The following is a 26300-nucleotide window of genomic DNA, read 5'->3' on the forward strand; positions in this document are numbered from 1 at the left end:
TTTGCTTTGGACTTCCCAAAAAAGCCTCATACCAATGGAGTTAATATTCCTCACTTATAAATTCAATGATCATTCTCTAAATTAGCTGGGACTTCCATCATCTAACAATAGATTTGTCGAGTCAAAGGCATGTGAATGTCAAACACAATGAACATTATGAAATTTTCGAAGGAAAATGTGAGATAGGACCACCAAAAACTGCCAAATAAGACTAAATCAATATTGACCCAAAAAAAAAAAAAAAAACTGACGTGGCAAGCACCCACTGAATCCACGTGTCCATTCATATGCCACTTAATCACACAAAAAATTGAACCAGCCGCCGGCGAGTAAGTTAATCCACGGCCCTTGAAGACCTCAAGCCCGCCCTCCGCCGACGAAACCCGGACCGAGCCAAGAACTGGTGGCCCAGACCGGCTCAAATCGGTAAAAGAAAACATATTTCTAGATTTGCAATGGGTCGAACCGGACCGGTGTCTGCGGTGGAGACCGGAGCGAGGCGGCAGGGGTGCGGCGGAGCCTGTAATGAGAATGGTTTGATCCATTGCCCTGTTTGAAGAAGATGAAGTTTGAACTCCATTTTTATGGCCAATCATTTCAGTCATGATTAAACATATTTTTATTAATTCATATAAGATTTGAAACAGTAATATTTATAGTAGACAAAAACGTTACATATATCATATCATATTATAAATAAATATATTAAAAAAAAAACTTTAGGAGTATAATTATGTACATAAATATATTTATTCTAAGCTTCTAGAGAGAGAGAGATTAAGAATTTTGGTGGGAAAGAACATCAAGAAGAGAGATGGCCTCCGGAACGCTGAGCTCAAGCCGGAATTTTGGGCCGTCGTAGTGGTGAAGAATTGGCCTGAACGAGTCCTCCTCCAATGGCTCACATATTTCCCTTCTTATCACTCTCACCTGCACACCATGTTTCATATTTACTCGTCAAAATTACTATATTACCCCTGAATTCAAATTTTATAAACGTTTCAAAACTACCCTTTAAAAATAGAATCACGGTAAAAACGTGTGGTAGTTACTTGAAACTATATGGCTATGTTCGATGTCCAAACTTAATCAATATTCTAACGAATATATCGTGCAATAGCAACATTTTTCAAACATTTTGAAGTTTATATTTTGTAATATCGCATTTAATTTTGAATTTGTCAATACTTACTTGCAATTACATTTTAAATTTACTCATCTATCTAATTTCTTAAAAATTAAATTCATTTCAAAATTACTATACTACCCTTCATCTTTTATAAACCTTTCAAAACTACTCGAAATAGAATTACCATACTACCCTTCATCTTTTATAAACATTTCAAAACTACTCGAAATAAAATTACCATACTACCCTTCATCTTTTATAAACATTTCAAAACTACTCGAAATAGAATTACCATACTACCCTTCACCTTTTATAAACCTTTCAAAACTACTCCAAATAGAATTACCAAACTACCCTTCACCTTTTATAAACCTCTCAAAACTACTCCAATTAGAATTCTTCCAATTACCTCGTTTCAAATTCTAATTTTCATTCAATTATTTCAAAATTACTATACCACCCTTCCATATTATTTCAAAATTACTATACTACCCTTCGTCTCAAAACTATATTTTTCTAATTTTGAACAATAAATTCACACATAAAAAAAGAAGTATATACCTGAGCAGGGAAACGGGATTCTCCGGGACATTTCTTGTCCTCCCAAGCCGTCGGATCAATATTTGTCCCTCCAAAGCTTACGGCCTGAAATCATTTAATTATTACTTTATTAATTAATTAATTAATTATTATGAAAATAATCTATTTTTCCCCCCAAATTTTAAGCAGAAAAATGAAAATAAAAATTTAAAAAAAAAAAAAAAATCGGGACCTCGAAAACGCCGTGGAGTTGGTGCGTAGAGTAGTTGTACAGAAAAAGCGGCAGCCCCGGCGTTATTGCCCTAACCGAATCCCTATACCGCGGCGGCAGCCCAAACAGCTGCCGTTTCAAATTCTCCGCCATCGTCTCGTTATTGCACACGAATACATACCCCCCGATTCTCTCGTTCCTCGGCAGCGCCTCCGCCGCCGGCAGCGTCTTGAACCTCTTCTCCACCGTTCCGTTTTCGTTTTTCCCTTTATTCCCCTTCTTTCCCCCTTTCCCTCCGCCATGCTCCGCCTCCTCCCCGCCGCTTCTGTAGTTCTTCCAATTCAAATTCCCGTTGCCGTTCGCCGGTGTCCCCAATTTGTAGTACAATCCCTTGCTGTAATTCCCTCCGCCGTTGTTAATTCCGATCTCCTTAGGGTTTTGGTTTTTCACCGTTGTTCCGTTGTTGATTTTCCACCCGTCGTTGAATCCGTTGTAATCGCTGGCGGTTTTCGGCTTTAAACCGCTCCATAACCCGTATTCGTTTATTGGATCCTTGTTACTTGTACCCGACCCGATCGGGTTCGGGTTCGGGTTCAGAAGATTTGACCCGAGTCCTGGCTTGAAACTGTTCCACGTTCCGAAGTCGTTCACTAGATCGTTGACGTTGGTGTTGCCCGACCCGAGCTGTTTCGAGTTCAGGCTACTGCCGATAAGATCCGACCCGGTTCCTGCCTTGAAACTGTTCCACATTTCGTAATCGTTCACCGGGTTCTTGAGGTTATTACCCGACCCGACTGGCTTCGGGTTCGTGTTGCCACTTAGAAGATCCGACCCGAATGTCTTGAAACTGTTCCAGCCGTCTGATATGACACCATAAAATTAGAAAGCAAAATATTAATTAAAGGAACAAAAATAATAATAATTATTATTATTAGTATTTATTACAAATTATTATTTGTTTTGTCGATCGAATACATACATGATAGTATATAGAGATGTACACGGGTCGGTGACCCTGAAAACAGGATTCACAACTCAATTCAACCCAACCCTTTTATTTTCGAGTTTAGGTTAGGTCGTCCGATACATATTACATTAATATCTAAAATCAAATATCAAACATTCACGAGAGCTTATACTCAAAGTGGACATTACCATACCATTGTGCAAAGTCGTGTTCGTCTAACATCATTAACATCGGTTATAAACCTAAAATTTAGGGTTCGTGGGTTCATAGACGAAAAAACAGTTTCAAATCATACCAAAATTTCGACCCAATTAAAACGAAAAAAATCTAACCCAACTCAACTCTTATGAATTGGGTTAGGTAGTTTGTTGACGTTATTGATCGGGTCATAAGAATTCAAATCACATATTGGAGTGAATTAAATTTATCATAACTCATCAACTTAAGCAAAATTATTACCGTTAGTAAAGGTGTTAGGGTTGGAGGCGAGCTTGGAAGTAGAGTTGGAAGAACCGAGCTCGGCTCCAACTCGAACATCGAACGAGTTATGGTTGTTGCGAGAGACAAAGGAGTTGCTCCAAATGGAATCATTGGTGGACAAATTGGCAAGGCTGGCGGTCTGGAGACGAAGCTGGTCGCTGAATTGCCAGAAAGACTGCTGGTTGCTGCTGTAATTTTGATCCATAACCGGATTTCTTCACCTCGGAATCGCCGAAAACAAAGAACAAAAACTAAACACAGGGGTAATTCGGGAATTATAAGAGAGAGAAAGGGAGAGAGTGGGTGTTTGAGGAGAGAGAGTTGGTGGAGAAATGGAGTGATAAATAAGGGAAAGAGGAGGGCAAAAGGGAAATTTCCTCCAAATGGAGGATGCCCCGGAAATTTCCTAGATATTTCTTTATTTCTTTACGACATAGTCAAGAATGTCCATTGCTAGTCGATATTGTCCATTTTGACCCATTATTTTAAAACGTGTCTACTAAGAGGAAGTTTCCACACCCTTATATTCCGTTCTCTTGGATCTCGCAATTCACCTTCTTTAGGGGCCAGCGTCCTCACTGGCACACCATTTGGTGTCTGGTTCGGATTACCATTTGTAACAACTCAAACCCACCACTAACAAATATTGTCGGGTTTCCCATCAAGATTTTGAAATGCGTATGTATGCTTAACCATGAAGTTTTTATGATTGAGTTACTGAAAATGAATGTGCACCCTGTTGGTATAAGTAATGTGTAACGACCCAAATCCACCGTTATCAGATATTGTTCTCTTTGGGCTTTTTCTAAAACACAGAGGGGAAGGTTTCCACACACTTGAGAATGGTAATTTGTTCTCCTCCCCAACTAATCTGGGACATGACACAGTGACTTTCAATTCTTGTTTTTAAAAATTTAAATATAGAAACAAATATATTTGAAAGTTTTGAAAGTTTAAGGAAATATTTGAGGCAAATCTAAAAAGTTGGTCACCGATTATCAAAGAACTGAACACATTTCTAATACCGACAACCGCTCGAGTTAATTAATTAATTTATTTTTTTAATTTGTGAGATCAATTAATTAAATAGGTTGAATTTTTATTTATGTTTGTTGAACTAATGCTTGAATGCTGATGTGAATGACGGCAGAAAAAACGCGTTTTTTATGGGGAGCGTGACACATCCACTCCTTGATTTATTTCTTTATTTGTTAATTCTTTAATTATAAACTTTATGTAAAAAAAAAAAAATGTTAAATTACAAAATTACCCTTACTAGCTCGGGCTGATTTAAATTTATCTCCTATGGTATAAAAAAAAATATGATTTACGTCACACTCAAGTAAATAAGAGATATATATTATAAAAAAAATATTAAATTAACTAATTCAAAGTCTCGTCATTAATTTTTTTCTTCTTTTTAAAATAATACATATTGAACCTTCAAGATGGTACAGTTTTCAATTACATTTAATACTATTAATAGTTTCAATGTGTTATTGCCATTTAGTCCTTAATATTTTAAAAGTTTTGAAATTCGCTCGAAAAAATCTAAGTAAGTCCACAATGTTACGGGACTTTAATATTTATTAATAAAATGATTATGTACAGAGATTGAAAGTATAATTTGACTAATAAATTAGACTAAAAAAATATTTTTCATCCCTACCTCTAGAAATGTTGACTTAGTATTCAAATCATCGATCCAGTACAATTTAATTTATATAGTTTAATCTTAATGATTTAGTTCATATCACGTAAAATCGTGTGAATCGTCGATATTGTCTGTTTCAGTCCGTTACATATGGTCGTCAGCCTCACAGTTTTTAAAACACGCAAGTCAGGGAGATGTTTCCACCTCCTTATAAGAAAGGATACGTTTCACTTTCCAATCAATGTGAGATCTCACAATTCGTCCCCTACGACCCAGTATTTTGCTATGATACTATTTATAACAGTCTAAATTCACTAGATATTGTCCTCTTTGAGCTTTTTCCTTTCAAGATTTTTCTCGAAATTTTACATAAATTACAAGTTTAGCCCATAAATATGTATATTTAGTCTTCTAGGACCTTCAATTTCCAAATATTTAATTATATTTATTATTTAACGGATTTAAAAATTTCGGGACCATATAATAAAATATTAAAATTTTAATTACATGTAGCATCCTGGAAAGAGTGCACCGCCGTGAAATAAAATTTGCTTAGGAGCTAAGTCTTGGAAGGAGATTTTTCAACTGACTTGACTGTCATGTCTGTGACAGTGATTTGTAAACGTGGCGTATAAGTATTGGGTGTTGACTGAATACTTTTCAAATGCGTGTTTATGTGGCGTAACGAGGAGAAGACTTGATGGAACTTTGGGCGGGACTGAGGTACACTATTATGTACTCCGTTTTATACTATTTTCAATTTTATATTTTTATAAAATATCAATAATTATGAATTTACTTAATTAACCTTAACAATGAGGACAAGAAAGCTTGATTTTTTTTTTTTTTTTTTTTTTTTTTGTAACTTATTGTGTCGAGATTAAAATTTCAGGTTGGTCGGGTTCTCAAGCCGAACTTTTATGGCATGAGTTGGGTAATCTAGGTTGGTCGGGTTCTCAAAATTTAGCCCAACTTTTATGGTAATGAGTTGGGTAATCCAGGTTGGTCGGGTTCTCAAGTTATATGTAATAGCCCAAGCCCAAAAGACCATCAGCTGATAGATATATTATCTTGTTTAGGTTTTCCGTTTTACGCTTCCTCTCATGGTTTATAAAACGCGTCTGTTAGTAAAAAGTTTTCAGATCTTTATAAAAAATGTTTCGTTCTCCTCCCCAGATCTCACAATCCACCCCCCTTTGGAGCCCAACATCTTTGCTGGCACACTGCCTTATGTCCACCTCCATCGGAATTCAAATCCTCGCTGGCACATTGCTCATTGTCTGACTCTGATACCATGTGTAACAGATTGAATCCAAGCCCAATGTTATCAGATATTGTCCTCTTTAGACTTTTCCTTTTGGGTTTCACCTCAAGGTTTTTAAAACGGGTTTGCTATAGAGAGATTTCCATGCCCTTATAAAGAATGTTCCATTATGCTCTCCAACCGATGTGAGATATCACATTATATGAACACCATTAGAAAGGAACGTCGATTAATTTAATGAACTAGTTGTAGACGACTTTGCCGATCGTGTCAGCGATCATATGATGGATGAAAGCAACGTTAATGCCAAAGATGAAGGAGACAAAGATTTTGGTGAGAGCGGTTTCTAAAAGCTTGTACTCGCTACAACAAATGGAGGACATATCGAGCTCGAAGTTGACGAAAAAAAAAAAAAACCAAACAGTTGGGCTTATGTCCAACTCCTGGCCCAATGGGCTCGTTAATTTTTCCATATTTTCTTAAATTAATAAGAAAAAGCGAATAGAACTATCTTTAACTAATTAAGACATATATATTTTATTATATAGTTTAAATAATTATTTTTCTCTTTAATTCGGTATGTTTTATGATAAATAAAATATTTAAATCCTCTTTTATTAATGAAATATATATATATATTATATAAACTATAGTTTATTATTACTCTACAGAATGGATAATATAAATAACGTTCATTCCCTGTGGAGGCATGTGCAAACTTTTAATTAATTCTTTAAGATTATTGAATGATTATCCATTATTGATAATTGAATTAAAGTTCAATTTATTTTTAAAAAAATCTATTGATTTTAATTATTTATCCCAATAAATAAATATATAGATTTAATATTTTTTATTCCCAATCACATGACATCAAACAGCTGCCACCTAGATAATAATTTTTTTCCAATTGAATTTATTTATTTGTTAAAAAAAAAAAGCTTAATGGGTCGTACGTTTTCTTTTTTCTTTTTAAGTAAAAATTAAATCTAAATAATTCATCCAATCAATTAATTAAAATATATATGGTCAAATAAATACATTAAAAGTTGAAAATTAATTTTTAAATTATAAAAGGGTACTTTATAACTTAAATTATATATTATTTTAAATACGTGTATTTTAATTAAATATTAATAACTATAATTTATTATAAGAAAGTTATTAAATGTGGTGGTCGTTAATAATTTCTTATGGTATAATTAGATATCTATCGGTCTGAAATCTCTCTACTTTATATAAAATATTATTTTTTTAAACAAAAATTAGCACATAGAATTTTTTGTTTGGGCCACCAATAATTTTCCCTAACATTATTTACTTTTAGAATTGGGACCAAAATCCCACTCACCACAACTTTATAATATAATATTATAAAACCCACTATTCCAATCACATGGATTTTACGGTCGCTTCAGTTAAGTTAGGGGTGTGTACAAGTAGCGTCGGTGACCTAAACAACCAGAATAAAGCTCGTAACCCAACCCAACTATCTATTTTCATGTTGGGTTAGGTTGAGTTGTCGGTTTTTTATCTACTGTACATGTTGCATTAATAACTATAATAAACTAAAATTCAAACATCAAACATTTACATGTCAGAACTCTGACATTAGTTACAAAGATTAAATATTCTTATTATTCATAATAATCTTAGAAGTAGGATGCTTTTGAACTCGATCAATTATTGTTTTTTAACTTAATCTGACTTTCGAATGAAACATATTTTAAGGTAGTTTGGATTGGATAAGCTGATTTGGTCGGGTTTTGGAATGATGTGAACGTGAAATAAAACATATTTTAAGGTTTAAATATGTTTGGTTAGGGAAGAAAAAGGTGGAAAAAGGAAGAGAAATGGTTGTGGTCCTAAAAGAAGAAAGGTTTGTGGAGATTAATGAATCCAAATAAGAACAAAGAAAGAGGGCATACCTACCAACCAACCAACCAACCAAATTGGTCTCCGCGTGAGGATTTGCTTACAAAATAATAACACACTTTCCTTTTCGTTTCCAACAAGCCTAAACCCATTATTCACATGATAATATATTCATATGGGAGAGAGAAAAACAGGTACGAAACCGAGAAAGTGATGGTAACACGTTAGGGTTGGTCTTTGAGTCATGTAAATGTCATGATACAACCGAGGAGTACGATGCATCATTCAATACACTAATAAGAGTGTATAAGATTATCGAGCTAAGATGTAAGTAAGAACAAAAGCAACAGTATCATTAGGGATGTTAGGGACAAACTTAATGGGAGGTTAGATGGGGCCCGAGCCATAACCATGAAAACTAGAGTCTTGTTTTTTAATTTTGAGTTAAGTTCATATGACTACGAGATGTAAACTCACCAAACTTGACGTTGATCGAACATTGAATAGACATTCCACCTTGGTGTATGACTCCTTGCCATTTTGACGTGGGTGGGTGTCTAATTAAGTATGCTTTAGAATGTACTCTTGGGGGAGATATGACGTTGAGTCTCGTGGCCAAGTGAGTCACTTGATGATATATGCATGTGTCGTGGCATGGACGAGCGTTCCAAAACAAATGTTTTGAGTGTCTTACTTTGAAAATGAGATTCCAAGGACAATGTCGAGTGTCACAAGTGTGCTTTAAATGACTCGGTATATGCTTTGATAGTACTTGAATGCTCGATCATGAAGTTAACTCACGGGTCGATTCACTAAGCATTAGGAGAACTTGATACTTCTCGGTTGGTATGATACTTGCTCGAGTTATCTTGATAAGCGTTATAATGGCGAGTAAAGTCCTATAGGTGATCGTTAAGTCGATAGAAGCCCAATAGGCATCGAAGTAGGCCGGTAGAGTTCAATAAGAATTATTATGGCACGGTAAATGCCTACAGCACCTAGTAAACTCCAATAAAGTGTTATAAGCTTGTGTTTGACCCAACGAAGGATTTAAACTTATTTCGGTGAAGTCTCAAATCGATATAAAAGTATGAAAATCATATTGTCGAGAACCATGATGATGAAATGAGATGTGAAACCGTGTTTGAAGAACTTTAGCCTCATGTTGATATAGATAACAAGTATATCGATTCATTCATGTATCCCTCCTGAAATGCTCCATGTCTAGAATTCAGATCAGAATTTGACACCTGTGTGCCTTGATATTCCCGTGCCACACCAACATGAGTCATTTTAGCATGCTTTGCACCATATGAACATCTACAGGAGGTTGCTCATTATAAAATTTCTTCAACAAATTTAATCGTTTATATTGTTTTCAATAATATTAAATAGGACTTCTAATATTTATGCATCAGCTATTAGGTCAATTTTCATCTTTTATTTTAAATAAAAAATATAATTTTCGGACAAATTTCAAATTTTAAGTGGTATTTTTTTAAATAAAATTTTAAACTTCACGTATAAAATTGAAACTTCGTATAATTTAATTAAATTATAAATCTAAATTATTATTTTTTTAACTTATAAATATTATTTAATTAAAATATTTTCAAATTTTAAGGTAAGGTTTTAAAATTAAAGAATTAATTAAAAATTTAAATGTTTTTAAGAGGTGGAGAGTGAAAAAAATAAAAAAAAAAACAAATAGAAATTTAAAATATGAAAACTAAAAATAATAATTTAGATTTATAGTTTCCAATTAAATTTCTAGCTTGCTTGTATCTTTAACTAACCCCTATTTATTTGTTTTTAATAGCTTTAATAAAGTCATTAAAAATTGTCCATTTAATGTGAGTTTGATAATGACTTTGGCAATAATAAAAAAAATGATTTTATTGTTTTAAAAATATTTTCCCTAAAAACATTACTTTAAATGGTCAGTCTCAACGCACTAAAAAATTTAACAATTATTTATATAATATTTTAAAAAAGAAATGGTTATTTTTTAATATTTAAATTAAATTATAAATTTTACTTTAAATTAAATATTTATTTTTATTTAATTAAAACATTTTATGAAAAAGCTGCTGACGTGGAATGATCAGGACCGACCAACTGTCTCGTATTTGGGTCTAATGGGAAAGAAAAGACAATAAAGGTTGCCACGTCAGCTTTACGTCAGCCATCCAACACACCACTAACTTTCCATCAAATTTTTTCCATATTAATATTAATATTAATTTAGATAAAACATCTAATCGTCCCTAATTTCTTAAATTTTGGTGTTTTAAATAATATTTTCTTTTTCTTCTATAATCGACGTGGAATCTCACATAAACGCAGACGTATATACTGATCCGTCAATTGTATGGATAAAGTTATACTGACCCGTCAATTTTTTTAATTAATTCAAAAATTTTCTTAGGAGGGTTCGAGAAGCTCGTTACTCTAATTTAATTTTAAAATGGTTAAAAACGTGCATGCACAATTTTTAAAAAAGAAAAAGAAAAAGAAAAAGAAAAAAAAGAGTATTATCCAGGTCAGCGTTGCAATGATATAAGGTCCTAACCCCGAAATGGAATATCTGTACCTAAAAATAAAAAATAAAAAATAAAAAATAAAAAATCATAAAATATTCTGCCTGGTTAACTCGAGCCAACCATGTTGCCTGCTACGAAGCAGACAACGAAAGGGACGTTACTTAACGGTGACGCCGCTAACACCTTATGTCTTCCGTTACCCAAACAACACGCATGCCGATGCCGTACTATTTACCCAGTCATCTAACGTCGTTAGTTTCTCATTTCTCCGTCTTTCTTTCTTCTCTTCCCCACTTCTTTCCGTCTCTCACGTCGTCATGTTAATCATCGTCTACGGTTACAATCGAACCATGGTTGAGTTTAGAGACCACTGCAGGTTCACAGTTCGGGCAGCTGCAGAGCTAGTTCCCGTATAATAGGACGCGCGCCAAGCCGTTTCGCGATTCCTTTTTTTCTTTTTTTCTTTTTTGTGACGGCGTTTTTCTCCCCCGACGAGCGACAGAGAGAATCGGCGGTTGATTTTCGAGCGGTTTCTATCACTGGTGCCGTGACGGAGGAGTTTCAGGTTTGTTTTGATGGTTTAATTTCGTTGTAGTTGCTGTTCTTTTGTTTTGAGTCTTTGACTATTTGTTGGGGAAATGGGAGACGTCGGAGGTCTTTGTCGCTGAATCTCTTTATATCTCTTACTCTGGAGGACGGAATTGGAGTGAGTGTTTGGTTTGTGGCTCATGATTGGTTCTGATCGTGAGTGTTTTCAGGGGCGTTGTTTTGAGTTGCATTGATTTTTGGTTGCTGTTTCACTTGGGAGCTTGACGATGGCTTGCAATGGAGGAGATTCGTATACGCAATCTTGTGTTTCGACTCAAGGTAAATTTGCTTAATCTTGGATTTTTTTGGTTCTTGTTGGGGAAATATGTCGGTGTTTTGCTCTGTGTTTAAGATCAGTGGTTTCTTGATAGGTAGTGGAAGAAATGATCTGTACACGGAGCTATGGAGAGCTTGTGCAGGTCCACTGGTTGATGTACCTCGCGTTGATGAGAGAGTCTTCTATTTCCCTCAGGGGCATATGGAACAAGTCTGTCTAATGTTTTTCTGTTCTTTTTTCCTTCTTTTTTTGTTTTTGTTTCAGATCGGTTCTTGTTTTGTGTTTGATTCCTTGGAATTTGTTTCCGAAAAGCGTGATTCATGGGGAAGATAGAAGTTAGCATGTTGGTTGATTTATGGGCGTTGAATATTGTAATCTGTCTGTTGTATTTCAATTTCTGAATCATTATGCAGTATGCGTGGTTTTGAATTGGGATTATAACATTTCTTCTGGATTGTAGTTAGAGGCATCGACGAATCTGGAGCTGAATAAGAGAATTCCTCTGTGTAATCTTTCCTCGAAGATTCTCTGTCGTGTAATTCATATTGAGCTGCTGGTACTACTTTTTATCATCTTAAGTTGCTTTGTTATTTCTGCTTATTCATTTTAAGTTTTGTGCTGAGATTGGGGAATCTAGGCAGAAGTGCACCTTAAATCCTTCTTATTTCGTTCTTCATTTTTTGTCCCTTCCCAGAATATCTGACCTGCTAAGCTTTGTTGTACCTTTTTAAGATTTCAAGTATTGGTATTGGTTCATTCACTTTCGCATGCTTCACATTTTTTAACATTCAACTTCATGTATCAGTTAGTGAATAAAGTATTGTGTTCTTATTTATTATTTTCCTCCGTACTTGTAGGCAGATCATGAATCGGATGAGGTTTATGCACAAATAACTTTGATGCCGGAATCAAATGTAAGAGTTGTTCCAAATTTTGATTATTGATGAAAATTTGGTCTGTCAAATTGGAAATTGTTTTTCTGCATGACAACCGGTTTCATTTCTGGTGTATATCTGCAGCAAAATGAGCCTAACAGTCTAGATCCATGTCGTCCTGAACCAGCAAGACCAGTTGTTCATTCGTTCTGCAAGGTTTTAACTGCTTCTGATACCAGCACTCATGGTGGGTTTTCTGTCCTCCGAAAACATGCTACTGAGTGCCTACCTCCTTTGGTGAGACTTGCTTTTTATTCCTCCTACAAGAGATGTTTTTGCTCTCTCTCTCTCTCTCTCTCTCTCTCTCTCTCGCTCAGTTTCAGTCTTCTTAATTTCCATTCTGAATTTTTTTCCAGGACATGACTCAGGCTACCCCAACTCAGGATCTGGTAGCCAAGGATCTTCATGGATACGAGTGGCGATTCAAGCATATTTTCAGAGGTAATGCATTATCTAATCATTTATAAATCTTATACAGAGATTTTTCTTTAATCATTGATCTATGTAATTTGCTCAATCATATGTTATTTGGCTTATTGCATTAAGCGATCCCCTTTTATGAGCCGGGTGAAAGTTTGGTTATCCCGTCTGCTTTGCCAATAAAATTTTCTTTATTACATGATCAGGTCAGCCACGGAGGCATCTGTTAACAACTGGGTGGAGTACATTTGTTACTTCTAAGAGATTATCTGCTGGGGATTCCTTTGTATTCTTGAGGTAACAGTTTTATCTATCGTCTCTTTCTCATCCACCCTGTCCATTGCATTTTTATGTGCGAGAATCAGACTGTGTTAACTTCAAACATGGACAGAGAGGTTTTGAACTTTAATCAAATACATAACTTTGAGGCACATGAACAGACAGAGAGACAGAAAGAGATAGGGTTAACAAAGCAATGTTATGTGGAAAACCTAAGCCTCACTGGGAAAAAACTAAAGGACCTAGTCTAGCATAAATCTACTATATGAAGTTACGGGGTTTGGATTTTTAGACTGCTCAACATACTCAAAATGCCTCGACTGTTACTCAAGTTTCCAACCTACATTGCAACTACAAATTACCTTAAGCTTAATATTGTATGCTAATGATTGCGGTTTTCTCTTCGTAATATTGTATGCTATGGACTCTTTAGTGATAGAAAAAAATTGTTTAATTACAAGTTTAGTTCTTTAACTTTCATGTTTGTGCCTAATAGGTCCTTAAACTTTGAATTTTGTGTCTTAAAAGTTGCTGATATGTTCAACTTTTTTTAAAATTAATGAACCTTTCGAGAATAAAATTGATCTTTGTGTCTAATATGACGTTAATCATCTTTCAATTTATATCTAGAAAGTTCGTGAATATTAAGAAATGTTGAAAAGGTCAAGGTTCTAATAGACAAAATTGAAAGCTCAAAGACTTGTTAGACAAAAAAATCGAAATTTTAGGAGCTTAGATAATTTTTAAAGTTCAAAAACTTGTTAGACACAGATTGAAAGTTCATGGACCTATTTGACACTAATTTGTATGTTCATGAGCTAAAGTTGTAATTTAACCAAAAAGACGTAATATGTGAAGCACACATGTATTGTTTGATCTCGTGAACTGTTGTTTGTTTGAACGAAGATCCTCCAAGGCCGCATGCATGAGCAAACACATCTGCTAACAATGAAGATGTTCACGGGTATGACTTATTTAGCAGTGATATTTTTGCTTGAGTCAGATCCTGCTTTCACTAAACAAAGAACAGCAGCAAGCAGTATCTGGTGTGATTATGAGAATGCAGCACAGTGATTGATTTTTTACCATTATTCTCGAGCCCTCTGCAAGCCATCCCCAAGGATTAAACATTCAAATGTTGCAAGAGTTTTACGAAAACATAGATTGCCAACTTAAGCTAGTTACGAACATGACTTGATACTGGAGTTGCATAATTACTTAACTCGTAGGTTATGGTAACTGTATTTTTATTAGACCTTTAAAACCTAATGTATCATCATGTGAACTATAATCTATGTTTAATTTCTCTGGTTTTACAAGCTTTAATTTATGTGAGAGTTGCTTGAATAGGGGAGACAATGGAGAGTTGCATGTTGGGGTGAGGCGCCGTGCTCGACAGCAGAGCAGCATGCCATCATCTGTGATATCAAGTCAGAGCATGCACCTAGGAGTGCTAGCAACTGCGTCTCATGCTGTTACAACTCAAACCCGCTTTGTAGTCTATTATAAACCTAGGTACTCAGGATTTTAATTCTGAAGTCAATTATATACTCATTGAAGCGGACTGAAATCTTTTTCTCCTTTAAATCAGGACTTGTCAGTTCATAATAAGTCTGAATAAATACTTGGAAGCAGTCAATAACAAATTTTCTGTTGGCATGAGATTCAACATGAGTTTTGAGGGAGAGGATTCTCCGGAGAGAAGGTAGTGAAATAAATAATAAAATTACTAGAATGTTCGAGATGTTTTGAGTTTTATCTCTTGATGTTTTTTTTTTTTCTTCTTTTTGACTTATTAGGTTTTCAGGAACTATTATTGGAGCTACAGATATTTCACCTCATTGGCCTAATTCAAGTTGGAGATCACTAAGAGTGAGCTGCTGTGAACCCAATTCCCACCGGGAATTTCATTTTAAAATCCCTTTTGAATTATTTACTTAATTTAATTGTTTCCAGGTTCAATGGGATGAACAAACATCTATTCTAAGACCCGACAGGGTATCACCTTGGGATATAGAACCACTCACGTCTTCAGCAGTCACAGGTCTATCTCAACCGATTTCAAAAAACAAAAGGCCTCGACAATCAACTCCAGCTCATGGTGTGACGGTTTCTTTCTGCTCTCTGTTGTCTTTTATCTGGTCTCTTTTCCTTATAGACATATGTGCAAGTCACTGGATCAGTCGGTCCAATTTGTATTCCAGCTTCTATTTTATTCTTGGTTTCTAATTGAACTGTAGATGGTGCTGATTTGCCTAAGCCAGCACTTTGGGATTCTGGATTGGCAGCAGCACTTTGGGATTCTGGATTGGCAGAGTCACATGATGGTAAACAGTCCAGTAATGCAGCTGAAAGCAGAAAAGGTGAAAATAATGAATTGTGTCACCACAGAGAGACAGATGCTATCAGCAACAGGACATGTGTATCAAGAACACAGGCTGATGGGACCTGGTTATCTTCTACCCAATCCAATAGTCATAAACACCCAGTAAATGACATGGCCCAGGATTATAAAACTGTCCCTGGCTGTGGTTGGTCTTTTCTGTCAGGACCTTCAACCTCTCATTTGGTTAAGTTAAGTGATGAACAAATACTTGATTCCACTGAAAATGGGAGGAAAGGCGAAACAGTAGCTAGTTGTAGATTGTTTGGTATTGATCTCAATCATTTGGCTAAACTTCCTGCTGAGAAAGCATCTTATCAACCAAGCAGTGTGTCTAGTGACACCGATGGGCGCAGCAGTACCTTGTCAGTAGCTCAGTCCGATCCAAAATCTGACAACTTGGAGGTCTCTGTAGAAAGAAAATCAGAACCATTACAAGCATCTCTGAAGGAGACTCAAAGCAATCAAAGTAGCTCAGCTAACACTAGAAGCCGCACCAAGGTGCAGAAGTTAAATTTGTTCACTCAATTTAGTTGTAAAGAATTTTGTGTTCAAGAACTAAGTAGGGAATTATTTTTTTTTTACTTTTGTTTGATGTCCAATTGTGTCGAAAGGTTCACATGCATGGGATGGCCGTGGGTAGGGCAGTGGATTTAACCATCTTAGAAGGCTATGACCAACTAATAGATGAGCTTGAGAAGATGTTTGATGTTAGGGGTCAGCTGTGTGCTCGTGATAAGTGGGAGATTGTATATACTGACAATGAAGGGGATATGATGCTTGTTGGAGACGACCCATGGGAGTGAGTACAATTAGATACTACTGGTTCAATCTACATGATTCTTCTCATAGTCCTTGCTTCCACTTATTCCTTTGTTTTCCATCTTTCGCAGAGAATTTTGTAACATGGTGAGAAGAATTTTTATATGCTCTAGGGAGCAAGTGAAAAAGATGAGCTCAGGAAGCAAGCAGCTGACGTCAATAGAAGTCGAAGGGGCTGCCATAATCCCCGACTCCCCTGCAGTTTGAGATGGGAACTTAATTTTTATCATTTAAACTCCACTTCCGATGTCTTTCCCTTGTTTGTTTGTTTTGTTAGAGCTTGTTTTGGTTCTAGGTCGATAATAAAATATGAAATTGAAAGCCAGGGCAAATGAAGGGCTGTTTATGTGACGGTACGTTTTTTAGAGTCAATTACAAGCCAAACTGGATTTATAACATGAAAGTCTCAGTAGTTGCCGAAGGAGTTCGACTGGATGTTCGGTGTAATAATGCATTTTATCAGTGGCGTTTGGTTTCTGGGAAGGGGATGAGTTTGTGTGAGCCTTCTTCTTTCTTTCCTGATCAATGTAAATATATGTATTTTCTGCACTTCGATCATTTTATTCAACTAGGCAGAAGACTGGAAGCATTATTTGATGCACAAGTTTCAAGAATTTGAACGCATTCAAATGCAAATCCTCTTTCGTTCAAGTATAACTCGTGTTTTAAGTTACCTGCATGAGATGTTTAAGCCATATGCCCCACAAACTCAACAATAGAACCCTTTATTTCCGTACTTTCCATATTCAGTGGTTAATGCAATGAAGAGGGGAGACAGGAAGTGTTCTAGTTGGCAATGTTCAAGTAATAGCTCTTTACATTCTGATCTCTAACAGGACTGTTTTGGCTGTCTGAAGATCACAATGCCTGGCTAGCTGCTATCAGTTACAGTGGGAGGTTGCAAAAAGCTTGTTAATATATATATGTTTGTGTATGAATATGGAGGACAACTGGTTGTCACTCCATGGGAGTTACTCTTTTGAGCTATTAGTCCATTTCAACCTTGCAGTGTTGGATCAATACATTTAGCATATACTCTGACTTGATCCTTCCTGTTGTTGTTGCAGCTGCGGATGTAGGAGTGAATATGATCTCATCTCTGCAGTCTGGTTGGAAGTTGGGGGAAGCTCCGATGAGCCAGCCGGTGGCGGGGGTGGGGGAGACACCACAACCGGCAGATCAAAACACCTGGTTGTTGGGATGACTGAGCATCTACAGAGAGGACAAGTTGAGTTGGAGGTGAGCCAGTGATTTATGCAGTCAATATGAAACACATGTTTACATGATGGGACTTGCAACAATTCCTCTTTTATCTCGAATTCTCCTAGGCAGACGCAACACCTGTTAAATGGATAAGAAAATCATTACTTTTTCTTTGTTTCAGTGCTCATTTTCAACCCCACACATCCTTAGGGCAATATAAGGTTGACTTCAAATATCAATCTCTCCCCCCAAATTGGAGACATTTAATTGCAAGAAGGGGCCAACCTCAACTATACTCCACGGTAATGACATGCACTTTTCTTAAGTTCGAAAGTTCTAATTTTTATACTATACATTTGTTGAAACGATGTTCTAACTCTAGATTTATGCTTTTAGTTCAATAATTATATAATTTCTATTCATGTTGGCCTTTATAATATCTATTTGAGAAATTTAGTTCTATAAACAAAAAGTTCAATCCTTGTGAAGAGAAATAAAGGTTTAAAAGATACAAACAAACAATGCCATCCTCGTAGGAGTGCTTAAAACTAGGATTTAAATTACAAACTATTTATTAATTTACTAAAGTAATAAAAGAATATTGAAACATAATTACTCTGTACAAAAAAGAACCAAACATGCCCTTCATCTTCAATATCAATTTTGTCGGCCTAAGGTTCTACAAATAACTCCTTTCAAACAAAAGAAGACAAAAACAAAAGTAACTTATAGAACCAAAAAGTTTAAACCCACTTTTGAGAAATTAAAGAGAGGATGTCATAAGAGATTCCAATCCTTCAAAGAACAGTAATCTAAAAAAATCAACAGAAATTGAAAAAAAAATCTGTTTAGCATTTAGCTTTATCATTGTTTGTTATGTTATGTGTGCTCCCTATTTCAGTCACTAAACCTTTCATCTCTATCTCTTGACTGTTCTGTATTTTTGTCCCCTTTTATCTCTCTCTAACACATTAGTTTCTATTCTAATGAGTCGTAGAGATATCTCGATACATAAATTATTCGATCTAGAGATCGGAGATCGAGTAAAACTGTTGGAGACATCACTAAACCACCTGAGTACGTCTCTTGCATAGAAGAATTCATAGAAGATTTTTTTAGAATCCCAATCCAGCCTACCCGGCTGATATAATCTAGAATTTGCTCTCGTCCTTTACTTAACTTACTAAAGTGCACCTATTGATTTCTATCCTGAATACTTTAACGAATAAAAAGAAGAAAAAAGTATTCCATTCCTGTTATCTTTGTGGTAGCTTTTGTAAATTCAGTAAAGAAACTCAGAGGGCCAGACGATCAGAAATGATGACACTTACAGAGAATCTCTGGTCCTTAGCTCTTCATTGAATAGGATCTTAGGAAGTTTGTCTACGGGATTATCAGCCTTCAAATCCACTTGACAAGCCTGTACAATTAAGATCAGTGAGATGAAGAAAAATGGCACAAAATCACTGCAAATCAAACACCCACTTCCAAAAAAGGAAAACAGATGAATGCTAAAGCTTCAAATCTTCCTTAGATTCTCTGACCCCAAAAGTAAATTACAGAAATGGAAACACCCAGAATAAGAAAAGACAGCAAACTAGGAAGATGAAGAAACAGAGGAGTTTTGCTTACAGTGGTAACATAGAGAGTGAGTGTATTGGAAGTAGTTGGAAGTATTGGGGGAAAAGAAGAAGAAGAAGAAGAAGAAGAAGAAGAAGAAGAGAGAGAGGAAGCCCTTCTCTTGAGATAAAACAGGTAGAAAAGAAGGAAGAGAATAATGGAGAAGAGGATGGGAATGGAGAATATGAAGGCCTGATAAAGCTTAAGTTGAAGTGCTTGAGGATAAAGATGAGGAGGGGCTGGAGTTTGAGGCTGACCCATCAAAGCAAAGCAATAAACTTATAAAAGATCAAACCCAAAAACTCGAGCCAAATCAGAAACAAAGAAAGAAAGAAAGAAAGAGAGCTTCTGTCTTTGCTTATACAAAGAAAGAGAGAGAATAGAGAAGCTTGTTTGAATTTAAGGTCAGAAAAGGAGGGGATTTTGTTAAAATAATGTCACTTTGTCAAGAAAATATAAGCAAATTAAGGCCATTTGGAGGGTTCTTTTTGATGATGGGACATGGCCACAACCCTCCACTGAGTTAATAGCAGAGCAGAGGGCTCTGTTTTCACCAAGCACTGAGGCCCCCATGTTTGAATCTTCCAAAAGCTTCCTTCCATAACCCATAACCCATAAGCCAAACCATCTTCCTTGTTCTTGTCTTATAAATCATTGTTCCTTCAGATTTAAAGCAGTTTGGTTAGAAGGTCAAAATGGGTTCTAACCACCTTTAGGAGGAAGGAAAAAAGAAGAGAAAAGGAAACAACCTCATAATTGACAGCAAATTGGGTTCTGGTTCGGTTCAAATTCAACTTGAACACGTTACCCAGTACACAATTTTATTACATAACATTAAGGTTGTCTCTCAATTTGTCCCATCAGCAAACAGTGTGTTAATTCATTCCCTGTTGCCATTGCATGTGATGTTTTTCTTCCCTCTTTTGGTTCCTGTTCTTTCTTACTTTTCTTCTGTGATGAGGGGTTGGAAGTTGGAATAATTAAGTGATGAAGGGTTGGATGTTCAACTAGAATCATCATCCTTTGAGTTCATAATTGATGATTTTGATTACTCGATACTTGCTCCTATTTAGAATGAGATGTAATTAAGTTTTTAATAGTACAGGAAACAAAATAGTCATTTTCAAAGTTCAACAACCTTGATTTTGATTTGAAAGTACATAAACTAAATTAAAAAATTTTAAAATACAAGGACCAATAGCAAATTTGAAATAATTGTTTAATTAACTTAAAATATATATTCAATAGAATTCAAACAAAGATTAAAATATTGATGTTAAGATTTCAATTTTTCTGATATATGGACACAATATGAATATCAATAGAAATTTCTATAAATAAAAAGAAAGTATAAGAATTATTTAAGTTCATAATCGAGTAGTTTTTGCTTCCAAACTAGTTAATTTTGTATATTAATAAAAGATATATGAGATATTGATAAATTCTTAATATCAATATTGACCATTTGATTTATAGATTTATTGAAATATCGATTACTATGGATATTGATATATTTGTTTTAGTTTCTATAAATATACACATTTTGCAATGAAATTTTTTATTAAGTAGTATTTAAAAAATTATATATATATATATAAAGCAATAATTTTTTTCTAGATTTTGTTTTAGAAAATCATTAATCCCTTATTTAAGGAAGTGGAGATTATTGATTTATATAATACTTAAATTTACACCTTGTTGAGTTATATTTAAAAATAAAAATCAAATTATACTCTTCAAATTATTTTGATTTGAACGAGATCGAAACATCGAGCTTTGAGACAATAATTAGTATTTTAACTATTAAATTATGTTCGAGTTGAGTTGCATTTTTTTCTATTTTATTTATGATTAAAATAAAATCTTTAACAAAAAAATAATGAAAAAGATAAAGGGAAAGAATATGTTGGAAGCATTATCATAAAGTGATATTTACGGTCTGAACTTCTCATCATTGGAAAAAAACATTTGATGTGTTACCAAAGTTTGTTTGAAGATTGTTTTCAGAATATTTTTCTATTTAAAAGGGTAAAAAAAAAAAATTATTTTTTTCTCAACTAAGAAATAAATAAGTTTATTCCTTTCACAATCACTAATTTTTAATCAATAATTTCAACTCTTAAAAATATCAACTTTAATCATTCATTGGATCACAAAAAAAAAAAAAAACAGCCTTGAAATTCTACCTAGTACTCCATGTTCGTATTTTTCTGTCTCTTTAAGCACTTTCAAGGGAGAGTGTTGAGAACAGGACAGTCGTTGGTGGATCATTAAAAAATGGTTCATAGTTAGAGTGGCTTTTCCAGCTATGAAAGACCAACGTCTAATCTTACTCTATTTCACTCTCGGGTCATTTTTGAATCATTATCCACAAAGGTATCATTGAAGACTTTTTCATTTTTGAATGATTGCAACTGACGTTCAGAAAAGTTTCATTCTCGTTTCAGTCTATTACTATATTCACTAAAAATTGTACTAAGACTAAAAGGAGGACATGTACAAGAACTTATAACACAAACCCGAACGCGAAAATCCTATTAAGAGCATTTGAAGCGTTTGGGGATTAAAAAGAACAGCAATCAGATGGTTATGGATAAAGGCTAAATGGCCATAGAGTTGTCACAATAGCAGCACTCAATCGGAAAAGGAAAAGCACAAACAGCAACTACACATCTTTTTCCCATTGCTTTGAATCAAATTGTACAAAACATGATGTGGAACACCAAGAAATTTGATTTACAGTGTTAAACGGCAAGATTTAGTATTTTCGATTCCTTACCTTGAAACTCATTGATCGAATGACATCGTCGTCTGCTTGAAGCGCTGCCTCGAGAACTCTCATCGATTCCGGTTTTGTGAAGTAGGTGAAGAGGAGGTTGATGCCATCCATGTAAGTGTTGGTTTCACCAGCTTTGTTCTTCTTTTTTATGCTATATGCTAGTGGAACGAGCCCTCTGTTGAATACTTCCACATACATGCCACCACCAGCAACAAGCAACTGCAAAATGGCCAATTCTTATCAAACACAATGCTGAAAACAAAACAAAACTAGCTTGATCCTTACCCACCAATGATTGTCCCTTTACCAAAAGAATCGTTTGCTTATATATAACGCTAAATTAGTTGTTAAGAATCACGAATCGCCAAAATGGTATGATATTGTCCACTTCGAGTATAAGCTCTCGTAGCTTTGCTTTTGGTTTCTTCAAAAGGCGTTATGCTAATGGAGATGTATTCCGTACTTATGAACCCATGATAAACCCTTTAATTAGCCGATGTGGGATTCCTCTCCCAACAATCCTCAACAATCCTCCCCTCAAACAAAGTACATCAAGAGCCTCCCCTCAAACAAAGTACATCAAGAGCCTCCCCTCAAACAAAGTACATCAAGAGCCTCCCCTTTGTGAGATCCTATATTGATTGGAGAGGAGAACGAAACGTTCTTTATAAGGATGTGGAAACTTCTCCCTAGCAGACGCGTTTTAAAAACCTTGAGGGGAATATCTCGAAAGGGAAAGCCCAAAGAGAACAATATCTGCTAGCGGTGGGCTTGGACTGTTACAAATAGTATCAGAACCAGACATCAGACGATGTGACAGTGAGAAGGCTGAGCCTTGAAGGGGGTGGACACGAGGCGGTGTGCCAGCAAGAATGTTGGGCCTCAAAGAGGGTGGATTGGGGGGTCCTACATCGATTGGAGATGGGAACGAATGTCAACGAGGACGCTGGCCCCGAAAGGGGGAGGGGGGGTGGGTGGATTGTGAGATCCCACATCGATTGGGGAGGAGAACGAAACATTTTTATAAGGGTGTGGAAACCTCTCCCTAGCTGACACGTTTTAAAAACCTTGAGGGAAAGCTCGAAAAGAGAAAACCCAAAGAAGACAATATCTGCTAGCGGTGAGCTTAGGCCGTTACACCTTAATCGAGGCTCGGCTTCTTCTTCTCTGAAGCCCTCGAACAAAGTACACCCTTTGTCCTCGAACAAAGTACACCCTTTATTCGACACTTTAGTCACTTTTGATATATCTTTGAGACTCGCAACTTATTTATTCGACATTTGAGAATTCTATTAACATGACTAAGAATAAGTTAAAAGGACACTTTATAAAGAATATAACAAGCAAACAGCTCCCTATAAGAAATAAACTGTCCATTCAGGCAACTATGCTACGTTGCTATTCGGATCAGGCAACTTTGCCTCCAAAAATGCTTGGTGACTTTCCTCTCTTTCCTGACTTTCTTGAATGTTCTCTCATAAAGATGGTCTCAACGCTGTCACTGTCCTAGCTAGTGCCCTCCACATCAAAGCTGTTTAATACTACACAGTTTTCCAAGCACTAAAACTTGGATTATGGATTAAATTTGTATAGCAGGAGATCAAAAGACCAAAGTGTTTATGATTGATGGGTTTATTTGTGAGATCTTGGTTGGAAAGGTGAAAGAAACCTTCCTTATAAGGTTATGGAAATTTTTTTCTAGTAGATCCGTTTTAAAATCGTGAGGTTGATGACAATATATACTGGGCCAAAACAGATAATATCTGCTAGTGGTGGGTTTGAGCTGTTACAAATAATATCAAGACTAGACACCAGGCAGTGTGCCAACGAGAATGTTGGAACCCCAAGAAGAGTGGATTGTGAGATCCCACGTCGGTCGGAGAAGGAAACGAATCATTCCTTATAAGGGTGTGGAAACCTCTCCCTAGTAGACGCGTTTTAAAACCGTGAGACTGACGACGATATGTAACGGGTCAAAGCAGACAATATCTGTTGCCCAAGTTTGCTATTCTTTACACAAATCTAGACTCATAAGACCCCTGTCATTCCTACCGTCTCCACACGACTTAGAAGGCTTCACACAATAAGAGGTTCTCTCTTCCCAGGTACCAAACAATGAAACAGAGCAGACAGGAAAACTCCTACATTAGAATTCTGCCACTGCATTCCCATAAAGCCAACTGTTCTGCATACAGGCTAAGTAGATATGACATACGAGAACAAAACATTTTTATACAAGTATATGGAAATCTCTCCCTAACAGACACGTTTTAAAAGCCTTGAGGGAAAGTCCGAAAGAGAAAATCGAAAAAGGACAATATCTGCTAGTGGTAGATTTAGACGGTTACAAATAGCATCAGAGCTAGACACCGAGCGATGTGCCAGCAAGGAAGCTGAGCCCCAAAGAGATAGATACGAAGCAGTATGCTAGCAAAGATGCTGGGCCCCGAAGGAAGGTGGATTGAAGTATGCCACATCGATTGGATAAGGGAACAAGTGCACTGAGCTTCGAAGGGGTGAATTGTTTGATCCCGCATCAGTTGGGAGAAGGAAACATTCTTTCTAAGAGGTGTGAAAAACTCTTCCTAACATATAGAGAAAGCTCAAAAGGAAAGCCTACCAAAGATAATATCTACTCCTAAAAAAGACAATATCTACTAGGAGTGAAATCGAGGCAATACCTACTAGGGATGGAATCGAATGGGACGGTTACAATTATGTTCCCATTCTCCCAGCTCATTACTGAGGAAGGCCAGAAAGAGCATGTGATCTTCAAACCAATTTAAACACAATAACAAACTGAATGAAATGAAACTAGACTAAAAAAACATTCAGTTTTCCACAGAAACCAAAGATAAATTAGGGGAAAGGGAAGAGACCAACAATTGAAATGCCATTACCTCTTCGTACTTCTGGGTGAGAGCGAGTCTTTCATCTTCAGACATATCAGGCCTCAGAATCACCATGCTCTCGTACTTTCGAAGACCAGGAGGACACTGAGGCTCCTCCTTATCTTCAAGGGCATCGGCGAATCCTGTCCCCGGAGGGGCCGGCGGCTCATCCTCAGCCCCAAATCCACCTTCGAAGAAGGAACCTGAAAATTCAAGAGTCTGGGCTTTCACGGACAATCGGAGACCCAAGGAAGGGGCGATTGGGTTGGGAGGAAAGAGGGGTTTGGAGGGTGTGAGGGTAAAGGGGAAGAGAAGAGAGGGTGAAGAAGAAGAGGCGGTGATGAGAGTGGAAGTGAAAGCCATTAACAATCTCTGGGCGAGCTCTGCTGTAGAGGCACACTCGGAATTCAGTGGCGACAACGCGATGGCATAGCGGAATCGTTGAAATGAAAGTAGATATGGATAATAGAACATTCAGGACGGAACCAAATGCCACATTAAAAATTACTTCATCAAAGTTCGTAAATTTAAATAAATAATTTTTGGAAAAAAAAAAAGAAAAATCCATATCATTAAACAGTAAAATTACTATCTTTTACAAGTTTTGGGTTCAATTATAATCTTTATGTAAAGATGGAGGTGTCGTTGATACAACCTGACAAATTTACAAGTTAAAAGTATTATTTTTTTTCTAAATATTTTCAATTTTACAAAATGATCCTAATTGGTGTGGATGTGGAAGTAATAGTAATAGTTTCAACCGTAAAAAAAAAAAAAAGTAATAGTTTATGTATGTTAATTCTCTAAAACTATGTTAAAATTTGTTGATTTTATCATAGATTAAATTAGGAGTTAAAATTTGTTGATTTTATGATAGATTAAATTAGGAGTTTTGTTATCGGTGAAGTTGGAAGCCCTAAAATCCACCCTTTTTAATTTTGTTTCTAAAATTTAAAAGGTTTTATTTAGTCGATATATATATATATATATAAAAAGTTAGGAGAGATGTATCTTTTTTTTATAATTATTTTCATTTATCTCCTCTAAATTAAGCTAAATAAACTTATAAAATTGGATTGATCATATTATATTGCATCATGAAGAAAAAAAATAATAATAAAACCTTAGTAATAGATGAAAATTGAAAAGAGAAATATGAGTACCATGCAATCAAGTTAGAACGAAAAAATATATGTTTTAAACTAGTTGAACTATTCTCAAACCGAAAAGAAAAAAAATGTTTAGAAGATAAAATTATAAATTTAATCAATGAACTAAAAGAATTTATCTATCCCTTTCAATTTTGAAATTTAAAATTTTCATAAATGAATGTAAACTCTAAATTTTCAATTTGGTACCTCCCTATTTATAATTTAAAAAAGCAACTAATGTAAAGTCTAACCATATTTAGCATGTATAAAATATAGGAAGCAAGTATCT

The 26300-nt window shown here is 35.5% G+C and overlaps 4 protein-coding genes across 4 annotated transcripts; 1 reads left to right on the plus strand and 3 right to left on the minus strand.

Annotated features, from left to right (window-relative positions):
* Positions 1–595: 595 nt before the first annotated feature.
* Positions 596–3647, minus strand: LOC111808454 (DCD domain-containing protein NRP-B). The gene is made up of 4 exons (XM_023694437.2): positions 3307–3647; positions 1902–2740; positions 1691–1774; positions 596–930 (listed from the first exon to the last, which is right to left on the minus strand). The coding sequence occupies exons 1-4, from the start codon at positions 3530–3532 to the stop codon at positions 778–780; spliced, it is 1302 nt and encodes a 433-aa protein (XP_023550205.2). The 5' UTR covers positions 3533–3647; the 3' UTR covers positions 596–777.
* Positions 3648–11065: 7418 nt separating this feature from the next.
* On the plus strand, positions 11066–17024 carry LOC111808453 (auxin response factor 9). The gene is made up of 15 exons (XM_023694435.2): positions 11066–11228; positions 11422–11530; positions 11623–11738; positions 11989–12084; positions 12386–12442; positions 12548–12700; positions 12820–12904; positions 13090–13180; positions 14513–14677; positions 14754–14867; positions 14962–15034; positions 15119–15263; positions 15403–16046; positions 16160–16347; positions 16439–17024. The coding sequence occupies exons 2-15, from the start codon at positions 11479–11481 to the stop codon at positions 16572–16574; spliced, it is 2115 nt and encodes a 704-aa protein (XP_023550203.2). The 5' UTR covers positions 11066–11228; positions 11422–11478; the 3' UTR covers positions 16575–17024.
* A 52-nt stretch (positions 17025–17076) lies between these two features.
* LOC111808455 (putative E3 ubiquitin-protein ligase RHA4A) lies at positions 17077–19451 on the minus strand. The gene is made up of 3 exons (XM_023694439.2): positions 19203–19451; positions 18902–18990; positions 17077–17708 (listed from the first exon to the last, which is right to left on the minus strand). The coding sequence occupies exons 1-3, from the start codon at positions 19449–19451 to the stop codon at positions 17393–17395; spliced, it is 654 nt and encodes a 217-aa protein (XP_023550207.2). The 3' UTR covers positions 17077–17392.
* Positions 19452–21753: 2302 nt separating this feature from the next.
* LOC111808094 (small ribosomal subunit protein bS6c) lies at positions 21754–25342 on the minus strand. The gene is made up of 2 exons (XM_023693899.2): positions 24870–25342; positions 21754–22188 (listed from the first exon to the last, which is right to left on the minus strand). The coding sequence occupies exons 1-2, from the start codon at positions 25332–25334 to the stop codon at positions 21949–21951; spliced, it is 705 nt and encodes a 234-aa protein (XP_023549667.1). The 5' UTR covers positions 25335–25342; the 3' UTR covers positions 21754–21948.
* Positions 25343–26300: the final 958 nt, after the last annotated feature.

Source organism: Cucurbita pepo, chromosome 13 (assembly GCF_057944985.1).
Source record: "Cucurbita pepo subsp. pepo isolate OVF chromosome 13, ASM5794498v1, whole genome shotgun sequence".
Classification (NCBI taxonomy): Eukaryota; Viridiplantae; Streptophyta; class Magnoliopsida; order Cucurbitales; family Cucurbitaceae; genus Cucurbita; species Cucurbita pepo.